Source organism: Pygoscelis adeliae, unplaced genomic scaffold (genome assembly GCF_000699105.1).
Source record: "Pygoscelis adeliae isolate BGI_AS28 unplaced genomic scaffold, ASM69910v1 Scaffold113, whole genome shotgun sequence".
Taxonomy (NCBI): Eukaryota; Metazoa; Chordata; class Aves; order Sphenisciformes; family Spheniscidae; genus Pygoscelis; species Pygoscelis adeliae.
The window spans coordinates 12,529,861-12,545,548 of record NW_008825108.1 but is presented as its reverse complement, the minus strand read 5'-3'; the positions used below and the strand labels follow the sequence as shown (position 1 = coordinate 12,545,548).

Below are 15,688 nucleotides of genomic sequence, written 5' to 3'. Positions count from 1 at the left end.
CTCTCCCTCCCTGTCTCTTTGCCTGTGTGTTGTGTGGAGACAGGACTCGCAATTACCACACTCTCTGGGCTCCCTTATTCCTTTTAAACTTTTTTTTAAACAAGCCCCTCTCCATGGCTGATCCCCGGCCGAGCACGGGCACCTGGGTCTCTTAAAGACAAGGAGGAGCCGGGGATTGTTGTTGTTGTTGTCGGCCGTTTTTTTTTTTAAATTGGATTTTTTTTTTACGAGAACCTTTTTTAATACAAAAATGGCAAATTCGACGGGTAAAAACCACGCAGACCAGCGGAGAAAGGGACTCGCTTTCCTGGACGAGCTGCGGCAGTTTCACCACAGCAGAGGGTGAGGAAAATGGGGAGATGGAACGGGAGGGGGGGAGGCTTTTAAACCGACCAGATCCAACTTCCAGCCCCTTCCCTGAAGGACACGGCAGCCCTAGCGAGGGGAGAAAAGGGGGCAGAGCTGACAAGTTGTGGTGTTTTGTGTGTATCTCCTTTGGCAGGTCTCCTTTTAAGAAGATCCCCGTGGTGGGTGGGAAGGAGCTGGATCTTCACGCTCTCTACACCAGAGTCACCACTTTAGGCGGATTTGGGAAGGTGAGTGGAAGTTTTAATTTGGGTTTCCCTCTGACTAACCTCTTCCCAAAAGTCTCCTCTGACCCCCGGGGGCGGCGGGGGGAGCCGGGGTGGCCGGGAACCGTCCTATTTAAAGCCGGTTAGAGAAGGTGGGGGGTGGAAGAAGGAAGCGAGCAGACAGGCAGGTTGGTGGCTTGGCCTTGTCGGTGGAGCGATGAAGGGGGATCCGGGGGTACAGCGCACACCCCGCCCGTGCCTCCTCCACCGGAGCCCCTCGCCCCTGCCCCCCTTCCCCGAGAGAAGGCGAGGAGGGAGCAGAGAGCCTCGGTCGGCGAGAGGCAGTTTCTTTCGCTTGTGGTGGCAGCTCTGTGTGTCTCTCTCTCACAGAGGGAGAGACAGAGAGGAGAGAGTCTGAGTGCAGTTTTAGTGCAACTCAAAATTAGCGGGCATGTTTAACATCGATAATCGGCACGGAGCATGGGCTAGGAAACGATCCTCGCAGCCGGGGGGGGGCCGGGCGCTGCCCTCCGAGCCCTTCCCGGAGAAAAATAACAAAAGGGGCACCCAAGACGGTGTGTAATCAAATAGCCATCTTTAGGCTTCAAGGCTAGGGACAGAAATGTAGGCCTCAAAAGAAAGGCCTCTCTGTGTCTGTGGATCTGTCTTGGGGGGACCCCCCGGGACGGCGCCCCCGCGCCCCGGAGGCCAGGGGGCGCCCCCGCCAAGACTTCCCTGCATTATTTTAAACTTCTTTGGGTTTTTAACGGACCGCGTTAGGATTTAAAAGGGGGCGACAGAGGGACTCCCGATTGGTTATTGTCCAGGCAGTAAAAACAAAAACAAACAAACCCCAAAACAATACAAACCCTCCGGCCGTCCCCCCCGTCCCCCCCGAAAAAAATAATGTATGCATTAAAAAATAAATAAAGTAAAATACCGGTGAGAAGCGGGATTATTCCCGAAGGGGAAATGCTACCGACTGTCTGTAAAATATATAGTCCTAAATCCCATATACATTTGTGTTTATTTCTTTTTATATATTTATCTATTTGCTTCATGGCAGCTTGTGTTTCTTTGTGATGTTCGCCGTCAACGACATGTTTATGTGTACGTTGTGTATCTCGGCCTGTGTGTTGTTTTTGACAGGTATCAGAGAAGAATCAGTGGGGAGAAATTGTAGAGGAGTTTAACTTTCCCAGAAGTTGTTCTAACGCTGCCTTCGCTTTAAAACAGTATTACCTGCGGTGAGTGCTATCAAGCTGTTGCAGTAGTATTTTTGAGTGTGGGATTATATTTGGTTTTCAGTGTGTGCAATAATAAAAATATCCCTACTCTTTAAAAATGCTATAAAATAAAGCAGAAAGAACTTGTAATTCCTTACTGGTCTAGTGCAGTGATCAGTTAAAGGTAATTCTGTTTTGTAGTTATTTTATTTGTATTTTACATCTGCAAGCCTTAAACTTTGAAGGGATCCCAAGTATATAAACAATATATGTCAGAGCTATTTTTATGGATTGTTTTAGAATGACAGTACTAAAGGACTGTTATTAAGAGATCAGGTTATTGTAGTTACAGAAACTTAGCTTAATTTTTGGAGCACTGAAATGTGTTGATATACGTAAACTTGTTTACTGCTCAGTGGGGTCAGACATTGAATGAAAATGCATCTGCAGGAAGGTAGACTGCTTTGGACAAATTATATTGTTATCAGTTACTAGCAGCATACATTATTTTTTATTTTAGAGTACAAAGAGCTAAATATTTTTTCTATTACTTGAAAAATAGTAGATTTCTGCAGTTTTCAAAAATAAGATTACATTCCTTGAAATGATACAGGTTATTTTTTGTGATCAGATTATTTTTTAATGTAGCATGGAGTTCATATTGAATATTTTAAATTACTGGTGGTACTGTTCAGTTACTAGGTGACTTTTTTAGAAAAAATATTTTTTGTTAACTTTTGGTGATTATTCTTTGTGTGAAAGATTTTTAAATTATTGTGTGTATAGTGGTTTTAGGTGCTATATATAGACAATATATATATTTATATTTCATTTAGAATAAAGTTTTATGTATGTTGGTTAAGGAATGTAATTTTCTGTTTTTGAATTGTATAAATGATATTTTTCATTGCAATTAATGATAATATAGATGTGCAATATGTACAAAAGATGTATGGGCTTTATGGACTTTTGTTTTGGTGATCTGAGTACACACAAGCTTTATCTGTCTCTAGTTTGGCCTTCTGAATTAGGAAATGCAGTAATTGTACAGGTGCACTTTCTATTGGTTGTCCTAGATTGACTTCCAGCTTGAAGCTGTAGAGTTCATAGCACAGTGGAGCAGTTATTGAGTTACAATGATGTCTGGAAAACCTTAGTCAGATATCTGTAGTTACTGAATTTTTCTTTTTTTGGTGGTGACATATGATTGCTTTAAGATCCAGACTAAGAAAAGAAATTACCATTGTTAATAGCTGTAGCAAAGTTTATGATTGCTAGCAGGCCTAGGAGTGAAGTGGGAAGCTCACTTTAGGATGTCCTTCTCTGTTTGGTTGGGTTTTTGTTTTTGTTTTTTTCTTTTCTTTTCTCCTCCTCTACTACATAGTATTGAGATAGTGTTGCTGAAGATTTGTCGGATCATAGAAAGCAGTTTTTTGCTTTTTGAGTTTTTCTGTTGGACCATGTAGTCTATTACTTGACTGGATTTTACGTATAATTTGCAAAATGATAGTTTTTTTGGTTTTTACCCTTTCCTTTTTATTTCCATATTTTATAAGTGTTTGAATGGCCTAACTTTTTGCAGTACAAGGTTGTATGTCATTTATGTTTTCATCTGTATTTTCAAGGCATTTACATGCTGTGACAGTTAACACAATTAATGTTAATTTAGCCTTCTAATGACTATTAATTTTTAATAAGATACTACTTTTTAATTTAGAATCAGACATGCAAAAATGTTATTTTTATTATTAGCATGCTGGTATTGACATCGTTTAAAATACAGTTGCTGAAAATATGTATAAATGATTACATACAAATAACAAAGGTTATTTATTTGGAATTTAGAAAAAAGTTGATAAGCAGTTAAAATGAAGAATCTTTAAAAATGTCTGTTTTATCATAATTTCTGTGATTTACTTAGACCATTCTGAAATGAACTGTCAAGGTTGTTGGTTTTGGGATGGATTGGTTTTTAGTGGTTGTTTTGTTTTTTGGGTTTTTTTTTGTTTGTTTGTTTTTTCTAAATTACTGCTTTAGTCACTGTTGCTTCTCACATAATCTAAGTTTGATGTGAACTGTTTCCCAGCTGAGTTCACCTCCTTACGTGTGCAGTAATAAGACAGTATATACACATGTATCTCTGCTAGGTTAATGTTCGTTTAGCTTTAACCTAGAAGGTTTAGGGGGGGGATTTGGTTATAGGAAAAGAAAAAAATGCTCTAATGATAAATTTGTAAAAAGGGTCTTGTTTATCTGTGTTGAAGAACATAACCTGAGGTTTCTTATGGGGCTAGATTTTCATGAACTGCTGAGCAATTACCCTTGGAAAAAAAAATGTTCCTCTTGAGTCTCAAGTATGACTATAATCTTGGCCTCACTATTGTAATGACTTTGCAAACAAAGCCAAACAAATTGAGGCCTATCAACTTTTATATACGTTTTTATCCAATCGTATGTTGTGTGTCCTGTAAAGTGAGGGAACTGCATGGCAGATGGGACCCTGTTGAATTCAGAGGGATTCAGTGGTGTGCACCTACATGAATACATTTGCAGGTTTGGATTTGTGATGGTTTGTGATGAAGGTTGCTTCTTTCTATGAAACATCTGGCATACCATGTTCGCTGAGATAAAATCTCAAGCTACATGGACCACTTGCTCGTTTTGCTGTGTTATCTCTAATAATGCTGTCATTTTGACTTAAAATTACTGTGTAAATAATTTAGAAAGTTGAATTATTTGTGTGACGTCAGTGGTCCTGTTGGCTTGATCAAACCGAATGTTTTGCAAAACCGTCATCGGGTTATGGTTTTTCTAGGCAGTTGTGAGGTGTGTCTTTTTTGTTTAAATAACTTTTTCATTTTGACTGTTGTGGAATTTTGCTGGGTGTCTTTGGGAATGTATGTTACACTTCATTAAAGATGTGAATTGTTTAAACTTCTGATATAATTCTGATAGGCTTTATGATAGGTGACACTTGAATACATGATGGACAATCCTATCTATCCCTTCTCCCTTGCACTACCCTCTCTTTTCTCTCACTGGAAAAAGTTAGTTATAATAAGTCTGAACCATTCAAACTTTGTGCCTGTGTTGCTTTGAGCTGTCTGACAGGTGAAGTAATTTATGCACTGTGGTTCTTAGTGAGCAGTCAAAAGCCACAGTGCCGATAACCATTGATAGACTGTACTTGTTAATGTAGTTCTGTAAGTCTCTACAGCATCAGAGAGTGTAATTCCCTTGGATGTAGTGCAAATTGGATGTTTCATCTCAATTGAGGTGAATTAGTAAAACATTTTCTAAATGCTTCTCTAAAGATTTTTTTATAATGTTAATGAAAATATTTTAATATGGGGTAATAAATGTAAACATCAGTAATGTGGCATGCTTTTACGTTTTTGTCAGTTGGTAAACATACAGTAGGTGAAAAGAAAGTTAACATGAAATATAGCCTGTTTTTTATGTTAATGGTTGATCAGGTTACAATCCTACAAAGAATTGGGCTGATGTGACCTCATAGGTTAGTATAAGGTTCTATTGGTTTTCATGTGAGCGTAAGCGATACATTTATTTCTGTTGTGGGTCTTCATCTATTCTTGGGGAGTGAGAGACCTTGTAAACTAAACGTGCAAATGAAGTATGCCTAACCAAATTAAAAATCAGTTTGCTTTTAAAAGGTATTTATCTGCATTAAGAGAAATGATGTGAAAGGACTAAGTGTAAGGTAAAATAAGTTTAAGTCTCAGTTCTGCAGAGAATTTCTGAAAGGTGGGAAGCAGGTGTGAATTGTAAGCTTCTGGTAAAGGCAGCAGAAATTAGTAAATACTAGTTAAAGGTGAATAAGAATTTGCTGTTGTAAATATTGGGGACGTAAGGGGAAGTGAAGTAGAGAGGAGAGAGGTCAGTTCATAAATGAGAAGTTGCATAAAGTTATTATAAAGACAAGCCATTATGCTGAATTTCCTGAAATTCCATATATAGTAGAATGAAAAAGTGTGAGCAGTTAAAAATCAAGACCATATGAAATAGTTATTGACAGTAAGTAGAGGGGGTTCTTGAAAGATTTGAAGATATTTATAAGTCATTTGATCTTAAATATGCCACTAAGAAATTGAATAATAGTACTGATTTCTTTAACAAAAAAGGGGGGGGGGGAGCATGAGCTGAAGAACTAGATAAATTTAAGGGATTCCGTTCCTAGTAAAATAATGAAAGAAATGTTAGGGAAACAATAATAAGCAGCCTGGAATTTTCCAAGCAAAATTACTTTAAAAGAGTTTTCTTTGTTATTCTTGCTCAGTGTTTAAAATTAGGATCTGATACTGCAACAGCATCTGCACACAGATCAGTGAGTATGGAGAAGTACAGGACTGGCTTGCTTGCCAGATCTGATTGCAGGTTCAAGGCCCCAGTGGATGAAGAGAAAGTTGTAGCTGTAGTAATATTTTACATATTTTCTAAAATTCAAATACATCTCAGTCTCTCATTAACAAATTATTTATGTATATGGATAGTCATCTGAATGAAAAATTGGTTGAAGGACCATAAACAAAAATAGAACAAGGTATAAAGAATAGATTTGGTGAGTCACAGCAGTTTTAGGTGCTAAAAGAGTAACATCAGTGCTTACATATGCACATATTAATACAAGTTTAGGCTTTTTAGGCATATTTAGTGTCTGGATTGATTAGCTTTACAAGAAGGTGAATAAGTACACTTGCGACATTAGCAGACAGTGGTAATGGGAAGAGTTAAACACAAGTCAGGGCAGAAAAGAAAAGGTTATCTGAAGAAATTAAGCACATTGTTGGAAAATACAAATGAGATTTAGTTTGGAAAATGCAAGCTAAAACAGTTGAGGGACAGTAATCCAAAACAGGTATTCATTGTGAGGGAATAACCTGGAAAGCAGTATTGCTGAAAAAGGGATAGGAGTGATACCATGGGCCTGATAATCCTGTCAGTTGTGTGCACCCAACTCCCTTTCATATGAAAGGGATTTGTGCATGCTTCTGACAGGAAGAGCAGGCCCCAATTTGCAATATGATATATAGACTTTATAAAAATCGAATGAGTTTAGGTTGCATCCACAGAGGCATTCATTGAACAAGTGGGAGATGAATTTTTGTATGAGATTGTATGACTGTATTTGGAGTACTGTTTTACTTTCAGAGCCTTTGCAACAGGTGGGGTAACTTAACAGAAGCTTAGAGAAGAGCAACAAAATGTTAAGAAGGCTGAAGAGACTAATTGATTTAAAAAAAGATTTGAGAAATAAATGTTTTGCTTGGCTAAATGAACATTTTGAGTGAGAAGGGGAAATGGTATCTTACAAGCATTTTGAAGGGCCTAAATACTTAAAAGGGAGATAATTTTAAACAAAATGAGAGGCTGTGTTAACATGTAAGTTGAGATGAAACCAAGGGGGAAAATTCAGAGCAGATAGCAGCACAAAAAACCCCAAGATATACCTGTATACCTTCTGAATAGTATGCCAAGCGGAGTAGGGGGGAAACCCACACCATGGGTCATTCAGAACTAGCCTGGTCAGGACACTAATAGGTGTGCAATAGGTAATGAGCCAGGACTGGCAGAGGAATGGACCAGATGACCTTACAGGTTCTGTCCATCCTTGAATAACACTGTAATGAAGGCTTTCATCTTGCATAGCTACAGACTTCTATTGCAACACTACAGACTTCACCTGCAGAATCTGTTGCGTGTAATTTTGTCACAGATCCTGCAGTCATTGGCAAGACAGGAAACGAATACATGGATGGCATTTTTATGATTTCTTTTTAAAATTATTTGCCCCCCCCAAGATAAGAATTGTAATGCGTGTTTCAGTCAGATGTCTGAGGCCTTGCTTTTCAGTCTGAAGCAAATATTTTACATAGTTGGAGGGGGAATATTGTTTTAGTTGTACTGTAATCATACATTCAACATATTCACAATCAAGACTAGTTACTGTTCATGCTATAAAGCTTTATTTAGGGGAATTAAATATGTTGGTTGTTAAAATCTTAGAATGTCTCTCAGTAGAAGTTATTTATTTGGATGGATGTTGTCATGTCAGAGTTGCTGGGAATCTGCTCAAAAGAAAATAGAACTTTTATAATACAAAATTTGCATTAGACCTCTTCTGAGGAGAGCAAGCAGCAGGTGAAAGGAAACATAGCTACCTTAAAATTGCTCTTCCTTAGAGTTATGTTGTGATACTAGTCACTGTGCAGATGAGTTTGGCCTCTATCAAAGTTTGAGCTTTTCCTTCAGAGGGTAAACTCTTTACTGCTGAAAAATGTAGTGAAAAATTAGTGCGATGAATGTTAACATATTTTATCTTCCTGATTATTTTTCTGCAGGCTTTTTGTTAGAAATGACCTAAATCACTGCTGCTAAGCTGAAATATATTGGTTTATTTGGGGAGGGGTGAATGTTGTTCTTCAGTTTTAATGCAGAATTTTGATTGTTTAACTTGAAAACTTATCTAGACAGATGTCAGAACTAATAACCTACAAAGAGCAAGTTTCTGGCAACACTAGAATAACTGTGGTGACTTTTAGGACCTACTGAATCTTCTAATAATTGGTGGAAAGTTTACATGTTAAGACCATTTTCTAATCTTCAACTGAAACAGTATCAAAATTAATTTATGCTTTAAAATTATTCATAGCTGTGGTAACGTCTTAGGTTTGAATAAATGGTAAGCATATTACAACAAGATTAAGAATGCATATGGAATGCAAGGATATTGCTTCTTTCCTTGTGGAGTGGAATAAGCCTGGGCTAAGAAAAGGAGTTTCCGACTTTTTTTTGTTTTAGAGCTAATAGGCTTTAATTACCTTGTTTATTTGCAGTTAAACCTCAATAGATAAGACTTCCATATTCTTTTTGTCTTTCCTAACCCCTTCCCCACTTTCTCCAGTAATGAAATAGAGAAGTATAATTTAAGTTTTACAGGTGAGGTACTAGAGGTACACAGAGGTTCAGACTGTTACTTGGAGAGTGCATGTCAAATAGGAATGAAATCCAAATACAGTAAAGCCTGTTTTTTTTATAATGCTAGAATCCAGTTCCGACAGGCAAATTTCTTCTTCCTAAGCGTTAGTTAAACCATCCATAAAAGGGGGCTACTATTATCTACTACTATCTTAAAATTCCTCTTTAATCAATAGCTGAGGAAGCACTGTTTGAAAAATAAAACAGGATAATGTTATGTTCTGTGAATTGGAAAACTGAAAACTAAGTATGTAACAGATTATGAGAATGGATTGTTTGTGTTTTGTTTTGCTGTGTTTTGTTTTAAAATGCTTGTTCAGAGTGTCAGAGTGGTGTCTTGCAGCTTAAATGGGACCAGTCCACATTATTAGAAGATATATAGTTCACAGAGGGAATTTGGTATAGGCCAGAGATCCCATCACATGATCTTGTTTCTGGTTATCAGTGAGATACATATTTATTCCGTGGCCTTAGTTAAATCATTTGCCATCTTTTTATTCATATTTATAAGGTAGGTATACTGATGTTTGTTTACCTATCTCACAGAGAAGTGTGAGACTGTAAGCTCTTTAATGCAGGGATTGTGTCTCTTCATGCTTCTATGTCATATCTTAAATATTTGAAAATGAATATAAATTAGGAATATATGAGGAAAATAAAACTATTCATAAGCTTGTTTGCCCTCTGCAGTGTTGAGAAGCAGAAAATATAGCATAGATGAGAGGAAGAACAATCTTTATTCCTTAGGGAATAAATAAACTTGGGATACCTAGGCAGAGAAATATTGGAACGGTTGAAAGAAAGAAGCTTATCTTAAGGAAGGATAATAAAACAGCAAGTTGGTACCCAGAATAGTGAGTTTAGGCTTTGCCTGAGGTACTAGATTAGCGCGCTAGGCATCAGATCTAAAATACAGTCTCCTTGGAGCAACAAGTTCAAGTCTAAGCAGACCCGAATTAGATTTTCAGCAACAAGGTAGTGACACTGAGTTCTCTACTTTTTGTTTTCCTATCTTTGAACTGAATGTGCATGCATTATTTTAACTCCAGATAAATTGTAGCAAGCCAGCTATGCTGCAAGAGGGATTGCATACTATTATAATAGAGTGGAGTTCTGCTGAATGATGCACTGGAGCATGTTTGTCTGCAAGAGTGAACTGTGTTCATACTATTTTCCTTTTTTATTGGTGTGGGAGGAGCAACTGTTCCGATTAGTAGTCTTTTAGAATAATTTACAGTGTTACTTGTCAGTCCATAGCTGCCTAAAATACATAAAAATCCTGTAAAGTAAGGCGATCATTCTGATTCAGAGAGACCTTTTCTCTCACAATGTTTGCTGGACTTTTCATATGTTTGTTTGCTGAACTTTAGATGGGTCACACTTATGGCTGCATGCATTTCTCCATTGTTACGTGTTGTGACGTCTGCTGGTTGGCCTCTGCCTCCCAGTACAAAGGTTGCTATGCTTCCATGATAATCCACATGTAGAGATTCTCAGCTCTGTAAATCACTAAATCATATGACTAACTTTGAGTAGCTCTGTTACAGTTCTTTGGAGAAGTGCTATAACAATGTGTATTACTGGGACGTAATGTGTTGGGGTAACTTTTCATTTGGGATACATCCCAGGGGTTTAATTAAGCTAAATGAAAATAGTTTACTTTGGGGGTAAATCTAGCATGTTCTGAGAATGTTAACAATAATTATGGCATAGGATAGGGGTAGAACTGTTTGAGGGGTTTTGTTTTGTTTTGTTTTTTTTTAAAGTATATTTGTATTAAAAGAAAACTTGGGGAAATAAACTTAGGAACAGTTCTTCCCTTACATGGGTATTTTGCTCAGGAGTATCTGGGTTCTAGTGACCTCGAATAAATTATGTAGAATCCAGGCAATGGCCAGGTAAACAGTGCCATGTTACAGAATTCACATATGTCCTCTGTAATTTTGGGGAGGATAGTAGAGCTTTGAAACACTGGAGATTACAGAGCTGTTTCTTGGACACTTTTCTCTCCCCAGTACCGTCTATGAAAATATAGGAAAATTCACATTTCCAACAGTATATGTTCATATAATGCTACAGTTGCACAGTAAATACCTGAAAAAAATCAGGAATGACCTCATTTAAGTATGAATGCACAACCTTAACTTTGTCTCTAGAGAATATTCTTCATAATAGAGCCTTGTGCTCTGTGTGGTAAATGGGAATAAATTCCATGGCGGTATTAATCTGTTGTATCACTGTGAGATACCTTTTTCCCCTCATATATATACACATAGTTCTGACTCATCGTTCAACGTGGTAATTGATTAATCTCAATGATAATTATTTCTAAGGAGGTTTTGAGTGTGTTTTCTGGGCATCCTTTCCCCGCTATCTTGGCTTCCATGGTGTTACCCATGTGGGCCAATTCAGAAATTCTTCCCTTTGCTTATGGGCTGAGGGGGATTCACTGTTGCAATACTGCTTACCCTGGCTGCCTAGCTCACAGGTCTTTTTGTGTCTCGTTCTCTGCTAATCATCATCTTCTCAATCTTTGACTACAAGCTGGAATTCATCTTCTGTTCCTTGACCCCTTGATGTCTGCCTATTGACTGCACATGGAATATTTACTGTAATCAAATGAATTCCTAATTGTAAAGAAAATTGAAGGAAAGAAAAGGTATATGCAGGTAAAAGGGCAAGAGGACAAAGCACTAAATGTCAGGTGCCTAGCAACAGTAAAATACTGAATTTTACAGCAAAATGATAATAGATTCATTCCATGGTACCTGGAAAAAAAAAATCTGCAGCTGTGGCCATGCAGAACTCACAGGATCCAGAGGAATATCTAAAGGGTATTTCACACACCTGAAAAATGTGCTTTCAGGTACTCTGCAGACCCAGTCAGGCATTGCAGCATTGGTGTGCATTTTGCTTGTTCTTCCAAGGTGATTTTTGTAACTCTAAGGTATAGAAATAAAAATTTTTTTTTTTGTGAAAATTTTGTTTCTGAGCACAGTTATGTGCAAAGGCTGACCCCTGTAGTGAATTACTGTGTTTAATTGGATTTGAAGAATATACAGGGCCTTAACTACCGTACAGCTTGGAATACCTTTAGTAAGCATTTTTTTTTTCAAATGCTTCAAAATACTTTATTTCCTTCAAACTTAGCTAAACTTGTTATCCTGTTTAACACCACATGCTTCTCTGTTTATATAACATGAAGTTATTTATTAGGAAGATGTTACGTTAGTCAATGCGTATGGAGTCATAGCAAAAGTGTAAAAGGTTAGAAAATCAAAATACAATACTTGGTGACAATGACTTCGTCACATTCAGTATTGTTTCATTAGTATGTCCTATAGTCAATATGCTGTTATTACCGAAATATAGTTACATTCCTAGAAAGGTTTTTTTTGTCACAGATGAATACAAGATTTTTCTCCTACTTAGATTTTTATATTACCAGTACACAAATACCATTTTTCTGTAGTAGCTTTCATTCTCCTAATAAGCGGTTTAATTGTATTTTAAACAGTTAGTCCAGCTGTTGAAGAAAGTGCTTCTTAAGTAAGATCAAAGAAAAAGGTGACTTAAAAATAATCTACTGTTCTGCATGTAACTGTGAACAAACACCCAGCTTCCCTAAATGTACTGATATATTTGTGTATGGATATTTGTGTGCAATGCAGTTTAAAATGATGATTGTCCATAAATTTATGTGCCTGGTAGAAAGCAAAAATACTCTGTTCGTTTTATGGTGACTTGGTGCTTCTGTAGGTCTGCTGTGTTTATAGACTTTTGCCCATGTGGAATTCTCTCTAAATCTGCTTAGGGAGAATCCCATCCCTCTTCAGAGCTGGGCTGAAATCGGTGGCGTCCTGTGTCAGTCCTGCAGTATGCTGGTAAAGGTCAGATGTGTAAGATGTGGACCATGTATATTAACGCAAAATGTGCCTGCTTTGTCAAGGAAAGAAACTAAAAAAGTTAAGTCCATAAAGATATATTCAAAACTTAAGATACTGAAATAGGTGTAAACAGAGTGTTCATTTCTTTAGTTGTCCTCAGGAGATCTTTGCATGTAAGCAAAAGTTGCAGACTCAAGGTTTGGTGGTTGTTTTCTTTTGAAAGAGTCTATGAAAGCAACAGGGTTTGTTTTTCATATGAGTAAATTAATTTAAACTTGCTTTTTTGGGGGGGGAGGGGGCTGCGTGGTGATCTAGCTAAGTAAGGAAAACAAAAAGCTGTTACCATTATTTCTTGTTTTCGGAAACTTATTAAAGATTTTACTAATTTTTATTATAATTTCACTGGTATAGTGTGATCTGTAGTATTGCTGACTTGAGCACTCACAGCATCGAAATAAATACGATTAAAACCTTTTTTTATATTGTGGAAATAACGATGGAAAGTTATAGTGAAGTAGCCACAACATAAATCATAGTTATTTTATATACATATATAAAAAATATATAAATAACATAATCAAATATGATTGTTCACATACCATATAACATACAGCAACAATATAAATTTACAGGATTGTTGATCTGATTGCCTTTTTAAAGGGTGCATTGTACAGGATTCTGCTGTAGAAGGCCACCAGGTGGAAGTGACTCTCAGGGCTGTAACTTTTTCCTCAAGGCTTTTTTTGTTAAGATGGTATGTGTTTGCCATGGTTTGTGGCTTCAGAGACTTCATATATTTTTTGACTTGGCAGCTGCTCATCGGGAAGATGCACATCTCCTGACCAGGCAGCCAGTTGATCCAACTGTGCAGTTTGGAGGCTCTAAGGTGCACGTGTACTGCTAAGTTGCTGGTGTGGCAGAAGACGCTCATACTCCGAGTAGTCAGCTACCCAGCTGGGAGGCACATGCTAACTATGCCTCCACTTGGGCCAAATAACACAGGCTGCTTCTCAGTCACCTGTAGGCCAAAGAAGAGGGAAGACAAGGTGTTTGGAGGTATTTTAATGAGAGGGGGAGAGAAGACCATTTGAGCGTAGGTAGAATTGCAAAGGAAAGGAATGTGAATATAGAGTGAGCTGGGTGCATTCATGCATTGGGTGAGGAGGCAGGAATGTGGGAATGTCGGTGGAGAGAACACTGTTTGGAAGGGTGGATGGGGTAGATACTGTAGAAGGAAAAGGAGGGGTTATGTAATCAGATGCTGGTAAGTTAGTCTTTAATGGCCAACTCCCTCATTTAAATTGGTCACTGAATATTAACTGACTTGGGGCCCAGATGCTGGGTCGCTACTCAGTGAAGGTTGTCATTATTTATAAAGTGCTGAGTGGTCTCTGACTTGAGTTGCACCATCTGCTTTCTACAGTGAGGTTCTGATTTACTGGTACAAACCTTCTAATGGTTCTTTTGCATCTTTGCTTGCCCTACCAGTGCTGCATGAACAGAATTAATTTCTGTTCTGTTAGTTTATATTTTTCATTAACACTGAATTTACCATTTTCATTTTGGTTTAAAAAAATCTGTCATCATCACAATTACTGTTACTTTTATACTTAGATTAAAGTATCATAAAGGCATAAAATTGCATGTAATCAAATAAAGGATTTTATCTCTTCCTTAAAGAGCTTGCAGGGAGAAAGATCTCATCTTGGAAAATATTTCTTCATGGGCATTGCTGCACTTAAGAAAGCTAAGAAGGTTACAGTTGTGGAACAGTAAGGGTTTCTTCAAATGCTGTTGTCACTTTGAGAAAATTAGTAATGTTTATGAATATTTTGTATGTTGATTATATAAGAAATGCATAAATTTTATTATATATGTATATATATAGAGCATATACAAGACTGGATGTCAGCTTAAGTTTGGGCTAGGTTGCGTGGACTTTCTGTCCCACATCTAATATTACATATATGTTAAGAATGAATTTTGAACAAGAGAGGAAAAGATTTAATGGAGCAAACTTTCAAAAATTTTAAGAAAATTTTTTTATACCTACAAACACAAAGATTTAGAGACCAAGTTTGGCTCTTACGGGTGGAAGTAGGTGCAAAGTACTGTTTCTTTTTGACAGTTCTTGATCATATGTGATGTGAAACTGTTGCTTGTCCTGGGCCTTAGGCTTGTGTAGTTCGGAAGGAGAACTTTTAAACGCAGCCTGCTCTAAGCAGAGTGTATAAAATGGCTGTTGTTTAAAACTGCTCCAAGTTATGGAATGTAAGTTGTTCTGATCAAAACAGTTAGTGGGCAGAGGGCAGGTGAATTAGTCAAAGATGTGGGCAAACTATATTTTTCATGCAACTCTGCATTTTCTACCATGTTACACAGATACTATCATACAGCTACACAGTTTCTGTTTCTGCTGTGATTGCAATGATTTTTGCTATTAAATAATTTTTTCTTTTTTTTTTTTTTTTTACTAAAAGATAATGTAACTTTGTGTTTAGCAGTAGTGCTTATTGCCACTCTTTTGAGCTGTCAGCCACACTGATGTCTCCAGAGTATAAAACCAACACAGTATTTAAAATGGGTACATATGTCCTTTCTCTACCTCTTGCCCTGCCTCAGTGCATAGAGGAGGGTGGAAAAAGAGCATAGGTCATCATTCTTTCTTGCCTATGTACCTCAGAAATTATTGCTGTTATCTTACATAGCAGCTTGTGGTATCCTTTTTCAAGCAGACAGTCGTGCTGTCCACTTGAGTGGCTGCTGTGCTGCTGGCATTGGCCCCCCAGTAGTGATATGAGCTCTGCTTTTAGGATTTTAGTGATGGTGAGGGCTTGTTTGGGGGTTTTTTTTGGTGTTTGTTTTTTTTTTTTAATTGTAGAGATCTGCTTTCATGGAGACCTGCATCAGCGTTCCACTGACTACATTAGCTGCAGAGAGACGAGCTAGCAGATTCTAGTCTTGAATTGCCTAGTTCTGTTGTTGGTTTATTTATTTGTTTATTTTT

General features: G+C 37.4%; 1 protein-coding gene across 1 annotated transcript in view; it reads left to right on the top strand.

Annotated features, from left to right (window-relative positions):
* The first annotated feature begins 229 nt into the window (after positions 1–229).
* Positions 230–15,688, top strand: part of ARID2 (AT rich interactive domain 2 (ARID, RFX-like)) — a 110,782-nt gene continuing 95,323 nt past the window's right edge. The window contains exons 1-3 of the mRNA XM_009327599.1: positions 230–342; positions 503–596; positions 1,722–1,819. Of these exons, the coding sequence (XP_009325874.1) occupies positions 251–342; positions 503–596; positions 1,722–1,819 (284 nt within the window). The 5' untranslated portion in view covers positions 230–250. The remainder of the gene's footprint in view (positions 343–502; positions 597–1,721; positions 1,820–15,688) is intronic.